The sequence below is a fragment of the Sinocyclocheilus rhinocerous genome, unplaced genomic scaffold (assembly GCF_001515625.1).
Source record: "Sinocyclocheilus rhinocerous isolate Xijiao unplaced genomic scaffold, SAMN03320098_v1.1 scaffold3217, whole genome shotgun sequence".
NCBI classification, from domain to species: Eukaryota; Metazoa; Chordata; class Actinopteri; order Cypriniformes; family Cyprinidae; genus Sinocyclocheilus; species Sinocyclocheilus rhinocerous.
The window spans coordinates 104315-120404 of record NW_015644005.1 but is presented as its reverse complement, the minus strand read 5'-3'; the positions used below and the strand labels follow the sequence as shown (position 1 = coordinate 120404).

Genomic DNA, 16090 nt, shown 5'->3' with positions numbered 1-16090 from the left:
TTGTTCACTGCGTAGCCACACGCACACATATTTTACTGCAACCTGCTGTACACATGCCCAACACGCCAGTGCAGAGAAGACTCGTTGCTTGTTTGTAGCATGTGACTGGTGAAGACTGGACAAAGTCCATATGTACATCCTGCTGGGATGCTACGCAACGCTACAACCCTGTGCAGAAGCTTTACGCAGGCCTGCAGCCAAGCAGGATGAGCTGTAATAGCAGGCTGATTCATTCACTCTATAAGTGTTTCAGAGGACACCGTGTTCCAGACCAGTCAAGACAAAACCATGATGACCCATGGTGTGTCACGGTTAATCTTACAGACTAGCATAATGGAAAAACATAGAGGTTTCCATAGAGGCCTGCTCTGCCAGTACAGTGTTCTTGTCATACATCATAGTGAAAAGTGTTTTGTCAGGGAATCTAAAATGTGATTGGTAACAGCAAAAAAAAAATTGTTTTATGTAAGACAAATGCATTATTTAAAAAGACTGAATCAACTAGACCAGGGGTAGGCAAGTTCGTTTCATTTCAAGTGTGAAGAAGGAACTGGAAGAATTTTTACCGGCCAGTTTTATTATTATTATTAATATTTTTACTATTCTTCTTCTTCTTATTGTTGTTGTTATTTAAAATATGCATAAAATAATAATAATAAGAATAAGAATATTTAATAATAAGAATAAGAATAATTTTATTATTAATAATAATAAATATTTATTTTACTACCACTACTTTTTATTATGAAATAACAGAAAAAAAATTAAATTTGATGTTTAATGCATAACAAATGTACAGCGTGATTTCACTTTGGTTGGGTCCATCCAGTGTGATGCAATAGATACAAAATTGCTTTATCTCATCATATATGGCTAGGTTTAATACAATGGCTAAATTCTCTTCAAACCAGACATTCAAGCAGTGTGAAAGCAAAGCAAAAGCATGACAACTGCATGCTCACCTTGTGCATTCAACTGAACTTCAGTTTCAATACAGAAACTTCTAGCCTTTTGATCCAACAATGTAGTAAATTACAGTATTATTTTATGTTCCTTCATAAATCCCATATTGCAAAAGATAATGTTGACGAATAGGTTTATAGTGCATTTCAACATGTTTTCTGCTGAGTTCAGCTCACTATGTGTGGAAAAAATGGTGTGGACTCAGCAGCGAAACTCTATTTGCGCCTTTTGCTACGGTTCTGATACAGTATACAGCACAGCTCTGCTAGGGCGGACGGTTTGAATACTATAATCTGTTAATATGGGTGCTTAAATAATTACACGCTGCTTTGCGTGTGGTGTGAGAAAGGCCCAAGTCATGCACAGATTCGGCTCGGCCCACGTGGGCTCCCAGGCGCTGATATAACAAGGGCAAACGCTGGAGAGGACAGACTACTGTTGACAGGTTCTGTCATTATCTCAATGGACGTCATTGGCAGGGTGTGAGCAGATAAGACAATAAAGGCCAAGCACTTTTCGCAGGACTCACCTCTGTATCATCATATAAACAACAACCGCAGATGCTTTCCACGTCATTCCATTCTCATAAACAAAGGCAAAACAAAATCACTGGGAAATATCAATAAATGTGTCTTCATTTTTCATAAATGAACAGTTATATATAACAATATAGGTATTTAAAAAAACTATTTTCTATTGTATATAAAGACGTCCTAAAAGGTCATACATTAATATATTTTTTTTCTTTCTTTTTTTCTCGTGATCATAACTTAATTTTCTGGTGATCTCCACATAACAATAGAAATTAGAAAAAAATAAGTCATGATCGCGAAAAAAAAAAAGAAAGAAAAAAATAATAATCCATGACCTCTTGGGACTGACGTAATTTTAATGTTTTTAAATTCATTCTGAATTTTAGCATCATTACTCCAGTCTTTAGTGTCACATGATCCTTCAAAAATTATTCTAAAATGCTAATATATATGTATATAATTATTATGCTGAAAACAGCTTTTGTGGAAATTGCAATACATTTTTTTTTTTTTGAATTCTTTGTTTTTTAAGCAATCTAAAGTTTCGACTGTCACTTCTGATAAATTCATTGTGTTCTTGCTGAATAAAAATAGGCATATTAAAAAATAAACAAACAAATAAATAAATACATTTAATTAAAGTCATTATTCACTGAAAAATCCATCTTACTGTAGCTCTCCATGGTGCTTGTGAGAGAAATAACAGTGTATGATTTGTGCATTAATTATTTTTTTGAGCGAGTTCCCAGTTATCAGCTCACTTGAGAGGAAGACAAAATAATAATAAAATAACAAGTTTTCTTATATAGCCTCAGAAGACTTGGAATACAGCATATGAGTCAAGTGGACCACTTTTATGATACTTTTAGTACTTTTCCATCCTTTTTAAAGCTCGAAAGACTTCATTGTTATTTAACTGAAAAGAGCGACAAGTACATTCTTCAAAAGGTCTCCTTCTGTGACTGACAGAAGAAATAAAGTCCTTTTGATGGTGCGTATAAAATATGCATTGCTCCTTTTTACCTGTCGTTTACAAATGCCACCAATTACTATTAGAGTAAGCTTATTTTAGGCAACATTTATAAGCCTCCTTTTTCATTGCTTGAATGAACCCCACCTTTGTTTCCATTTTAAAATGACATCACATGATTGTCAGTGACATTATTCGGTCCCTATTAGTTTACATAACAGCACAATGTCTCTTTATTAGCCTGTCTTAACATTTAGTCCGTTGTCCCAGGTCATGGACTCCGAGGCACTCCAGTGCCCTCAATAAGTATGTTTGTGTTTTGGCTATACAGTAGCATGGCCGCTCTGGATCAGTGAATATAATATAATATAATATAATATAATATAATATAATATAATAGGTCATGTGCTCCATGTGCAACCTGCTCCATGTACAATAAAAATATATTTTGTTGGACTACCAATATTACTGTTGATATGTGACTTTAAGCATACTTTTCAAAAGTGCTATTAATTTATTTGTTCGTAAATGAGAAAATATTGAGTGTATCTTTAAAATAAAGGCAAAAGGGCTGGGGCTTGTTTTTCTTTTCAGGACATTATGCAAGGGTTGAAAGCGCTGGAAGTGGTGAAAGTTATTCCACTACAAGACAGTTACCGGCAGAGACTTTTGAGGTCGTAAAAACAAATGCCTTGGATGAAATCGAACTCTGGCCACAGATTTTTCAGAGTTTGTGCGATCATTGATTTTCAGCCAATGACTGTCATTTTTTTCACTTTCAATGCTAAGTTGTACAATAGAATAACTGTCCTTTCACTTTTGACTGCAGCGAAGGTGTTTTGTACAGTGCATTCAATTAAAAAGGCCTTGGGGGAAATTAAGGATACAGTCCCGAATGTCTGCGATCATAACGCTATTATGTCTGCCTTGGCAGCCACTTCAACATGATCAGACCTCTCTTTTGCCCCGAGGTAAACACAACTGAAGCCATCCAAAAGAGTGTTTTATCAAGTCAACAAACCATGAACCCATGAGGCTGTTTCACATGCTACCGGGGCAGTTTTATTTCACAAGCAAATGATCTGACCTCTCTGCTAATACTGTGGACATAGATTTTTGTTGAAGGCCTGCCACAATCAACAACATGATGTTACCTCCCAGAAAGAACAGGAGCACCTTATACCAGACAACAAAGCCTGGGCTGGCCCCCAGCCTCTGGCTCACTGTCAACTCTCCACCGGCCTAGTCACAACAATGCTGCTATTCAGTCAGCCAATTAAATGGATATTATACACCTCTGTGCGTTGTGTGTTTGTCTGACTATGACAAGTAAATTACTGAACAAGCCTCTGCCATGAAGACAATTGACCTGTTAAGCCACTGTGAAACTTGATCCACCTGTTGCATTTTATTACAACACCCCATCTACTGTCTGCAAGTCATTTATTTCAAACAGCTTGTGTTGAGGCTAGCGCTACACGGAGAAGCGCGTGTGAACTCATAATCAGAATCATCAATGCAAATGACTTGTTCTCACAGCACGAGCTCAATGGTGGTTTAATTTTCAGACCAGCTGTTACATCAAAAGGCTGCATCTCACTCAAATAGTTAGCGGAGACATTATTAATTCATTAGGCTTTATGTGTATGATAGGGAAAATTGATGGCATATGATCTAAGGCGGGTGGAATGCATGTGCTGCTATTCGCTATACTCTTTAGTAAGCTGGTCTAAATTTAAAGCAGCGTTAATGTTTCTTTTGAAATAGGGCAAGTGCCATAAACAACGTCACACAAGAACCGTGTAGCTATTCAGACCAATGGCACAATTTTGATTGCTTCTATTGAAAAACGATATGACTGCAGACTATAAGCTCCAGAATGTTTATTCATAAAGCAGTGTAGTATTTTTCAACCAGTCAGGTCTTTACCAGGCATCGTTTTTATTTATTTCTGTTTGGGCTTTGGATGTGCGTACCTACTCTGTATTTTTAGATTGTTTTTGCTTTTATACAACAGTTTAATAAACACAAAGTTCAGAATCAGAATCAGAAGAGCTTTATTACCAAGTATGTTTACACACACAAGGAATTTGACTTGATGACAGGAGCTTCCAGTGTAGAAGAAAGTACAAACATAGTGCAGACATACAAGTTAATATTGAGTAACTCATAGTTTTAGCTACTACTGCCAGTTACTTTGTTTACTTTTGCTCCACTAACAAGCTGTTGAGCCTCAGACACACATGTTGTGTCTCATTTTAAAGGCTGAATCCACCAAATGTCGCATTTGTCATTGATACATCATTGGGACTGTCTCATTACAGAAAAATAACCATTATATTATAAAGCAGAAAGGAAATTACAATAATGTATGCCTCACAGTGGCAACAATCAATTTTATAATGGCTGTTTTTCTAAAATGAAACATGCTCGATGATGTATGCAGCCAACGAAATGAAACACAGCTAGAGACGTTCCTGAATCAATCAGCGTTTTTTGAACAAATTGGCGGAGTGAATGATTCAATCATAAAGAGAATCAATTTAGTTTCAGAATGAATTAATTGGTTAAGTGAATGATGCATCATTCCTCAGTAAATTAATTGCTGGAACCGCATACTATTTGCTATTTTCTATTCACTTGCTTAGTATTTTCTTTATCTTTCTATGTCAAGAATTCAGTAAATGTTTTTAAATGAATCAGTTTATTGAATAAGTCAATGACTCCTGTCACTTGTTGCCACCTACTGGCATATTAATTTATCCTGCAGAAAGATTGACTAAAAAGAAAACATAGCTAATGTTTAATGCACAAACTGGTGGTTTTCACAGTGTGCACATTTGCTGTGAATCTGAGCATGATTTTTCGCAGCAAACCCCACAGCGTTAGTCTTGTGCATTTCCATTCATCTAGCATCATCATAAACATAGAGCACATGATGGTGAAATAAACGCAGGTTGGTAAACGCAGGTTTATAACTCTGTACTCATATTATGTTAGTATTATATGCTCTTATCCAAGGAGAAGTCGTATTGCCAATTTTTCATGCAAAATGGTGTTTCAAACAGTGGCTGAATTTGAAATAGTATACTAGCATACTACTCTTGCTACTTCTGCGATATATTTCAGAAGAGTATTCAATAAAGCATAAAAAATAGTGAGAGTATGTTATTGCGAATCGAGTGATAAACAATAAAAATGAAACCCCAGTGCTGTATATCAGCTAAATGTTATGTCACAGCGTTGCAGTCTGTGGTTAATTTTCCACATCGTCACTGATTGTTCCAAATCTGATCCAATCAGCATTTAGATTTTTGCTATTCTTTTGAAACAGAAGTCTTATTGAAGTATTCTTGCTTCTGTTGACACAGCTGGGAGTGGTAAGCATGTCTTCAGATTGCGGTGTAATGTGTGTATAGCTGATCTTCTTTATAGTGATGACCATGTCAAATAAATAGGCCTGTGAGGCCACAGAGAGCCAGGGATGGATGGGAATAATGGGTTTATCAAAGCCTTGATTTCTTCACGCTTATAGTGCAGGATCAGGCTGACATTCTCCAAACAACTTTGAGAGAAAGACCACTCAGCCAAAACCACCGAAACCCTGATGACCCCGGGGTTTTATGTAACAGTCTTCTGCGTGTTCCCTTCCGGGAAATATCCTGCAGGCTTTAGGAGGACCTCTTGCAAAATAGTTGCATCTTTTGATACGTTTTTGTCCTCTGCTGTAGACTTGGCAGTATACAGAGGTTCATTGTTAGTATTTTTGGCATATCAGTACTACTTACGTATATTGATAGAGATTGCTCAAGTCTCTGCTTCAACAAGTCTTCAACGTCTTGAGAAAGAACAAAAAGCTAGAGCTCTCATGTGGCGAACAACATTAGCTCTCTTTCTTCATGTGATGTGCTGGATGCTTTTTATTAGTAGTGGCTCCCTTTTACATGCTGGCTGCAGACAAAGAATTTGTATGATAGTTGAGTGAACATCTATCTATCTATCTATCTATCTATCTATCTAATCTCTGTAGCACATATTCAACATTCTTGTTAAAAGAATTTTAAGGAGCAACCAAAAATTCTCACTTGGGACAGAGGCTTGAGAGTGAGCAGTTCTGAATCTGTTTGGTCAGAGATATTGGGGTCAGTCTGGGCAAGGCTGAGGGTTCAGATGTTATCTCACATGGGCATCGTCCTTGAAGGGTGGCACAGTGTTGTCTTTTCATGATGTTTATGAGGGCGTAGACAGCCTTTTGCAAGGTTTTGCCTACTCAGCATTTGGACATGGATTTGGGGTGTGATTTAAGTAGAATGTTGCTCCCAAGAGTCTTGTGTATTTATGAGTCATACTACTTTTTGTTTTTTTTTTGCAGGTGAACGGCCTTATTCTCAATTCTCTTTACATTTTTGTTTACATTCCTGGCTTATATAATGACACGACACACTTTTTTCCCTTCTTTTTCATATGTTTTTCATATTTCTTGCATCAATATGAGCTTAACATTTTTTGGAACAGATATTTTGTGGTGTAGTGGTTGTGGACATCATATGTCAGTTCTCAGTCGTCTGACGTTTATTGTCCTAAACTGTCATAAAAACCAGCTAGATAGTGATAGTGATATCAGATTCTAAGCAACAACTTCAGAATAAGAATCAGAATAAGAATCAGAAGAGTCATACAAAATTACACTGAAGAATAAATATATATGGTATAAAAATTAATATTTATTGCACTATATTTAGAGCTCACCAAGAATATTTAAATATTTGTTTGTGTTAAAGATTAGAGCTTTCAGAATAACATATATATTTTTTTAACTAATGCAATAAAAATGTCTTTTTAATTTTTGTATTTTAGAAATTTGGAGTATAGCATTCAATTAAAATTAGTAAATTAAAAATTAAAGTACTACTAATTATGCATATATATATATATATATATATATATATGTGTGTGTGTGTGTGTGTGTGTGTGTGTGTGTATATATAGATATATATTTAATTAATTAATTTAATTACATGATATGGAGATAATGAGATTAACTGATATTATTGCATTATCATGAAATTAATTAATCACAATAATTTAAAAAGTAATGTGTAAAATAAATAAATAATCCAACAGCCCTAATAAATGTTTAAAACAAAAACATTTAACATACACACACATATACATATATAGTGCACTTTTAATGTGTTATGCAATCACCTATTTCCATTCACCAGGCACCAGAAACACACCTTTTATTTAAATCCCCACGGATAATTCCCAAAAACACTGGCTTCCAGACACTATAGTGTAGATCATGAGCTGTTCAGCTTGGCATGTCTGAATCCATGTCTCTGCATGCCTGGAGATGTGGATTACATTTCTGCATATTAAGTAAATAGACTGGCATTTTTGCAATTTATCTGAGGGTTTAGTGGACAGGACTTATTGTTGGCAGGACTCTGTTACTTTGTATCCTGCATACTACTAAAAAGACACACCTTTCTTATCATTGTTCCATCAATAACACTATGTTCCTTTCTTAAGACAACAAGGACCATTGTGTGAAACACAAACAAGTCGGTATTTAGTCTGCAAGAGGTGTGAAATATGAAATATTATACAGTGTAAAGGATGAGAGAAAGGAATCATCTCATCAATAAGACACTAGAGTGTTAATTTTTGAAATCATGGATCACAGGGAAAGTATCCCATGGCATAGAACAGTCCAACATGAAAAAGATGCCTTTCCTGTCATGGAATACAAGAATGGGTTGGTGTACAGACTTGATGATATTAGAACAGAGGGCTGTTGAACTCTGTGTATTTAGTAACTGAGACTGTGAAGAGTCTTTGGGCCAGAGGTTCCATGCAGACTGCTCTTGTTTGCATCCCGACACCAGGCTCATAAAGAAAACCTAATTATGTAGACTAACCTTTCACTGCCACGTATAAAACTGAGTACACCCCGATAAATAAGATTAAACATTAACCGGCACACTAGGAGTCTTGTTTCAGAGGCGTCCCAGTAAGTTTAAGAGGTATATTGTCTTGCCGCAAAACAGACAAGATTAGATGCTGAGCAACTTTATCGCATTTTAAGAATCAGAACAGCCATAAATAAGATTCCACAGTAGAATACATTTATATTGCATATCATGTTCATATTTATTGCATCGTATTTAGAACTTTAAACGTTCTTGTTTTAAATATTTATTAGGGTTGTTGGATTATTTATTTATTTTATGCATTTTTTAAATTATTGTGATTAATTCATATCAAATAATATCATTATCTGCATAGCATGTCATTAAATTAATTGCAAAAAAAGGTCAATTGACAGCCCTACTTTCATATGCGTATTTGTTCTTTTAAATGCAATATTATGAGATAGTTTTAAGACAAGAGTTGCTATGGCAACTCCCTTTTTCATATGCAATATGTCTCATTATTATGTCATGCCATGCTCCTTTCATTAGTCATTCAGATTGCAATCTTTTCGTTTACAATAGCTGTTTCAAATATGAATTTTATAACCCCAAGAAAGAATGATTTTCTGACTGTTGATATCTGGATGGTTATTAACCAATTTTACTAATGCTGTCAAAAGCTTAAGATAGCAATTTGAGCAGATGTGCAGAAAAAAGTGGCAAAATAATCAGCTATTACCGTCAAAGACAGACTAGCTATAAACATTTAGCTATGCTGACAGTGAATATTTCCAAAGTCAAATCCAAAGGTGGTGTGTTACAATAACAACACATGGAATACATTCTTATCATTTGGCTGCAAATGTCAATTAAATATAGTTCAGTCTTTTTTCTAATACCTGGCTTTAGCTGTCTATTTTTCCACTAGTCCTCATCTCTAAATCTTCCGCAGACTAAACATTTCAAACACTATCGGATTTTAGCAAACTATCCTGATATATGTTCCATATATGTTTATTTTCAGTTTGGAGAGCATGGTTTCATGGAAAAATGCGCTGTGAGCTTGATCCTGATTAGACACTTTTGCCAAATACCTGCTGTGGATAGCTTGCGATCCATTTTTGACACTGTAGTACATCACATCGGATTGTTCCAAAATTCAATATTATGCATACACACTGAAATTGAAGCGAGTGTTAAAGGTTTATGAGATTTTAATGCATCCATGGTTGTTTTGGAAACTCCTGTGACCATTAAATTTTATAAACATGCATATTACCTGGAAAGGATTTTTGTTTTGCTGCATACTTCAGCTATGGGGCGATAGACTATGCCAGAATGGTATGTAAATTGCCCATGTGTTTTGTAAGTGTGTTTTGCAAATCGGACTGGTTGGGGAGAAAAATCCACATGCACTTTCTGTGCAAAAAAAACTAGAATATTTGCACAAAACCATTGCATGAACCTGATGAGTTGCAATGAATGGGATGTATTTAAGAAGTGAGAACTGGACTGACTCAAGAGTCAAGATCCTCTTAAGTTTGTGCAAAGGCATGTTCTTCATACCAATCTACACATTCCTGGAACCCTACTGAGACTGCAAGCCACCCTGTTCTTAAATAACACAGTTGAGCGTGATCCTTAATCATGTTAATCATCAAGAAATGTAAATAACTAGTAGTGTTCAGTGTTTGTGCAACTCTTATTGGTGTTGGCTGGTGGTTGACAATTAATAAATTTTGAATTACTACCCAAACCCATTAAAACGAGCTTGGTTTAAACTAAATGGTAGTGTTACCACTTAAAGTCATCCATAACCAGTCAGCCAGGAGGTGGCCAGAATTACACAAGTGAAACCACAGCATGTTGTTGTCATCAAACTCAAACATCCCAACGTTGGCGATTAACCGGAAATCACAGCTCTGGCAGACACTTTTACGCGTTTTATGAGCAAACTCAAACATCCCAACGTTGGCGACTAACCCGAAATCACAGCTCTGGCAGAGACTTTTACGGTTTTTATGAGCTGAACTAGACAAGTGTGCCAGAGCAGGTGTGTGAATGCACAAGTAGTTTCACATACCTGTGGAAGAACAGCAGTATGGACAGCATGGTTTGGTCAATGCTGCTGTTGCAGATGCCCTCGTTGAGCAGGTAACAGGGGTCCCGGACCACCGACTCCAACGAGTCCTGTCTCATGATGTTGTTGAGCTTATCTGTGTTTAGGTTCTGAAAGTGAAGCTGGTCTCTGAGCTGTCTGAAGTGGTTGACGGATGTAGGGCTTCCCAGGCTGGTGTGACCCGCTCGGCCCGGCTCAGGCTCGCAGCCATTGGCCAGATCCAGACAGCAGCTGCAGCAGTCCAGGCCGATGGGCGAACGGCACTCCTCGTTTGACATCAGGACAAGTCCCCCCACGTGGGAGTCAGACGGTAGCCGTGACAGGTTCTCCTCCACCTGCTCCCAGGTGATCTTCAAGGGCACCTTCCTCCTTCTCAAGTCCACCAAGTGTGCCAGGTGCTACAGGAGAAGAAGCTTCTGTGAGTTGGTTCTCCTCGACTGAGTTGTGCGCACACGCGACGCAGGTTTTTATGAGCCGGGGGTGCCTGTTCTCTGGTAATGATGCAGCGGGAATGCGTTTGAAAGAAAACCCAGAAGCAGCTTCTGTTTTTTGTTGATTTTTTTCAACAAAAGGGAGGAGGTGGAGGGATGGAGGAGAGGGCTGGAAAAGAGGGAGGAGCCATCGCTCTGATTGGCAAAGCATGCCGATCAGTTCACAAAAAGATCCCGCCTACTTTCCCCTCAACATCACAATGAGGGAGGAGCAAAGTTAGGAAAGGAGTAAAAGCATGCTCTTTAACATGTGCACTTCAGTGCTGCCACGGGCGGAACCCTGAGAGAGAGCAAACACATAGTACTTCCCCTGTTTATATCAACACAAATGTAGTTTTTTAGTTAGTTTGGTCTCACTTTCCTAAGGCTATTAAATTCAGACTCGACTCTGCTGGTACAAATGCTGCTTGTGTGCAGTGTTCCGTGTCCAGTGATTCATCGCTAAAATGTTTGTATCAGTCTTGTTTGCCTTTTACCAGTTTTTTTTTTCCATTCCTTGCCTTTCAGTGTTCTGTGTCCAGTGATTCATCGCTAAAATGTTTCTATCAGTCTTGTTTGCCTTTTACCAGTTTTTTTTTTTTCCATTCCTTGCCTTTTAAAGAGAGAAATGTTGCTTAAGTACCCATATGTATGAGTTAAAAGTGTTTAATGTCCCTTAGAAATTGTTTATTAGCGTATTATTCTCTGGCATTATTTGTTAATGGTTAAAGGTCAGTAATCCTATCTGTTTTGTTTATTAAATTCCTATTTCAGGGAGAGATTTATGTGAATCAGATTTAGAACTTTGCATCAATAGGATTCCTATCATATTGCTTAACATGAGATAAACATCCTTTAAAAATCATTCAATGGTCAATAAATTCTCCGAACACCTTCCAATGTTCCACTGAGCATGTTTGAAATGTGTAAAATATGATTTCGTCACATCTGTAGCTGAACTTTCCATTAAAATTCAATCAAACATCGATTATAAAGCAAATGTTATTACTGTAGGGCCAGTGCTCTGCCTGAGCCAGCTCTGAAATTTGACAGTCTGATAAGGCAGAGACTTTTACGGGTTTTATGAGCTGAACTAGACAAGTGTGCCAGAGCAGGTGTGTGAATGCACAAGTAGTTTCACATACCTGTGGAAGAACAGCAGTATGGACAGCATGGTTTGGTCAATGCTGCTGTTGCAGATGCCCTCGTTGAGCAGGTAACAGGGGTCCCGGACCACCGACTCCAACGAGTCCTGTCTCATGATGTTGTTGAGCTTATCTGTGTTTAGGTTCTGAAAGTGAAGCTGGTTTCGGAGCTGTCTGAAGTGATTGACTGACGTAGGGCTACCCAGGCTGGCGTGACCCTCTTGGCCCGGCTCAGGCTCGCAGCCATTAGCCAGATCCAGACAGCAGCTGCAGCAGTCCAGGCCGATGGGCGAACGGCACTCCTCGTTTGACATCAGGACAAGTCCCCCCACGTGGGAGTCAGACGGTAGCCGTGACAGGTTCTCCTCCACCTGCTCCCAGGTGATCTTCAAGGGCACCTTCCTCCTTCTCAAGTCCACCAAGTGTGCCAGGTGCTACAGGAGAAGAAGCTTCTGTGAGTTGGTTCTCCTCGACTGAGTTGTGCGCACACGCGACGCAGGTTTTTATGAGCCGGGGGTGCCTGTTCTCTGGTAATGATGCAGCGGGAATGCGTTTGAAAGAAAACCCAGAAGCAGCTTCTGTTTTTTTGTTGATTTTTTTCTTCTCGCTGTCTCCTGCCCCGCACTTTTCCCTGCCCTTGTGCGTGCATACAGTGCAGACAGCGAGAGAGGAGGTGGAGGGATGGAGGAGAGGGCTGGAAAAGAGGGAGGAGCCATCGCTCTGATTGGCAAAGCATGCCGATCAGTTCACAAAAAGATCCCGCCTACTTTCCCCTCAACATCACAATGAGGGAGGAGCAAAGTTAGGAAAGGAGTAAAAGCATGCTCTTTAACATGTGCACTTCAGTGCTGCCACGGGCGGAACCCTGAGAGAGAGCAAACACATAGTACTTCCCCTGTTTATATCAACACAAATGTAGTTTTTTAGTTAGTTTGGTCTCGCTTTCCTAAGGATATTAAATTCAGACTCGACTCTGCTGGTACAAATACTGCTTGTGTGCAGTGTTCTGTGTCCAGTGATTCATCGCTAAAATGTTTCTATCAGTCTTGTTTGCCTTTTACCAGTTTTTTTTTTTTCCATTCCTTGCCTTTTAAAGAGAGAAATGTTGCTTAAGTACCCATATGTATGAGTTAAAAGTGTTTAATGTCCCTTAGAAATTGTTTATTAGCGTATTATTCTCTGGCATTATTTGTTAATGGTTAAAGGTCAGTAATCCTATCTGTTTTGTTTATTAAATTCCTATTTCAGGGAGAGATTTATGTGAATCAGATTTAGAACTTTGCATCAATAGGATTCCTATCATATTGCTTAACATGAGATAAACATCCTTTAAAAATCATTCAATGGTCAATAAATTCTCCGAACACCTTCCAATGTTCCACTGAGCATGTTTGAAATGTGTAAAATATGATTTCGTCACATCTGTAGCTGAACTTTCCATTAAAATTCAATCAAACATCGATTATAAAGCAAATGTTATTACTGTAGGGCCAGTGCTCTGCCTGAGCCAGCTCTGAAATTTGACAGTCTGATAATACTATATAATATTATGTTTAATTATGGCATTGTATGTCTAGTGCAGAGCTCCTCAATTCAATGCATTGTGCTTTTTTAATAACGTGTTAAATGCTTTTCTGGATCATCTCTTGAAATGTAATTTATGGTGTAATAAGACTTATCGAAAGCCCCTTAATAGGAGTTCAAGAAATTTAATTTAGCAGAGAATAGGTGAATTATGATTGCTTTATTGAGTGTGTAAAGCGGTTGAGACATGTTGGTGCATTTAAGGACTTTGTCAGCATGGGGTCATATGGGTTGGTTATTTGACCCTCTGCTGGCAGAAGCAGTGAAGTGCAGAGAATAACAGACTGTGGGATATGAAATGATTCCATTATATGCTGAATAAGCTCTCTGAATCCAAGTGTTTAGGTTTTGTAACACAATCTGAGAACAAAAAACATCCAGTGCGTCACACGAGAGATTGCTTTAAAGACAAACATGAAGAGTTTCTTGTATAGGCTTGGTGAGTGCAATCTGTCATCAGAGAACACTGGACCGTTTGCCCTACTGCAAAAACAGATTAACTGACGTGATATCAAAAAATGCAGTATAAAACAGTACGACGTGTGTACAATATTATTCCAACTTAAAATTTTCAGCATCATTACTCTAGTCTTTAGTGTCACATTATCCTTCAAATCTAATTTGTAGAAATTTTCTATTTCAAATAAATGCTGCTCTTTTGAACTTTCTATTCAAGAATACTGAAGGAAAAAAAAGTATCACAGTTTTCACAAAATATTAAGCGGCAAAAATCAAATCAGCAAATCAGCATATTAGAATGATTTCTGAAGGATCATATGACACTGAAGACTGGAGTAATGATGCTGAAAATTCAGCTTTGATCACAGGATTAAATGGCATTACGTACACTACCAGTCAAAAGATGTTTAATGTTTTTTTTAAAGAATTCTCTTCTGCTCACCAAGCCTGCATTTATTTGATCCAAAATACAGCAAAAGCAGTAATATTGTGAAATATTTTTACTATTTAAAATAACTGCTTTCTATTTCAATATATTTTAAGATATAATTTATTCCTGTGATCAAAGCTAAATTTTCAGCATCATATAAACAGAAAACAGTTACTTTAAATAATAATATTTTTGCAATACTGCTGTTTTATTGTAGTTTTCATGAAATAAATGCTGCCTTGGTGAGCATAACATTTGACTGGTGGTTTATAGAGAGAGAAAGAGAGAAAGGGATGGATAGGTTGACCAATTGATCGATCAGATTGATGGATAGAATAGCTATAGATGTAGATAAGGCATCAAGAAATGGGTTTCACACAAAATAAATTTTATTATGTATGTAGAAGATATGGTGGAAAATATATATATGTATATACTGTATGTATACCAATTTTCCACTATATATAATCATTTATATTTTCTGCAATTTAAATGTGCTATTGTGCTGCCTATATATAATGCAGCAAGCAATGGTTTGCCTTATGTGCACACAGAATACATATGGTGGAAAATTTTTCACTGTGGGTGGCGTTGGGCCGGAAAAAGTTCTGGGCTGTTTTCCCAGTCCCAGTAGTCCCAGTCCTTCCCTGCTGTACTGTTACACTGAACCTGGGGTAAATAATGTGACACTGACGGGTTGCATATACAGCAGGTGCCTGAGGCTGGAGAATGTGTAATACAAATGCTCTCTTTGAATGTTACCTAATGTGTACAGTACACCAAAGCTTTACCTTGATACTTTGATTCTATGCATGCAAAGACAACAGTGACTGTTATCCAGGCTAACATGCTGTGTTCTGCTTGGAAAGCAGGCCTTTGCTTGTTATTATTGATTTATTGTCATTATCACTGCCTAGATAAGAATTAAATCAAATGAAACTGTGGAACTGTCTTGTTCCAAAACACAGCTTGCAGAGATGTAAACATGTTTAGGTAAAACCACAATCTTGCAGTGATCAATCCAAGCACACAATACAGGTCAGCAGTCAATTATCACTTCCATATCTAGACATTTATGTTTAAAATAGTGCACTCTTCTCAGCCTAAAATGTCGAAATTATTTGCTTTTCAGCGTGTGAATGGCACATGATAGGTCAGTAAGTTCTAAAGTGAGTGATATTTTTTGTTCGTTATCTACTGACTAACTGTTTTTTTTTTGTTTTTTTCTGCAGTCAGTATAAAAACATATGGTGCCTGTCCTGAATGCTGATTGGTCAATACAGTGTTCCTGTCCCAAAATACACAAAACACCTGTTCACCTGTCAGGGACTCTATCCTTTAGCAGAAAGGTGGCAGTTAATGAACATTACTAATGAAACATTCTTGAATGAATATTGCAATCTTTAATCGTTTTTAATATGTAACTTTGTAATTTTGAAAAACAATAAGGAACCCCACAAAAAAAAAAAAAAATATTTTTACATGTTTTCCAGGAAAAA

General features: G+C 37.4%; 1 protein-coding gene across 1 annotated transcript in view; it reads right to left on the bottom strand.

Annotated features, from left to right (window-relative positions):
* The window catches only part of LOC107757743 (uncharacterized), a 32765-nt gene extending 21716 nt beyond the window's left edge, over positions 1-11049 (bottom strand). Inside the window, exon 1 of the mRNA XM_016575311.1 lies at positions 10468-11049. Coding sequence (XP_016430797.1) covers positions 10468-10781 — 314 coding nt within the window. The 5' untranslated portion in view covers positions 10782-11049. The remainder of the gene's footprint in view (positions 1-10467) is intronic.
* Between the last annotated feature and the right edge of the window lie 5041 nt (positions 11050-16090).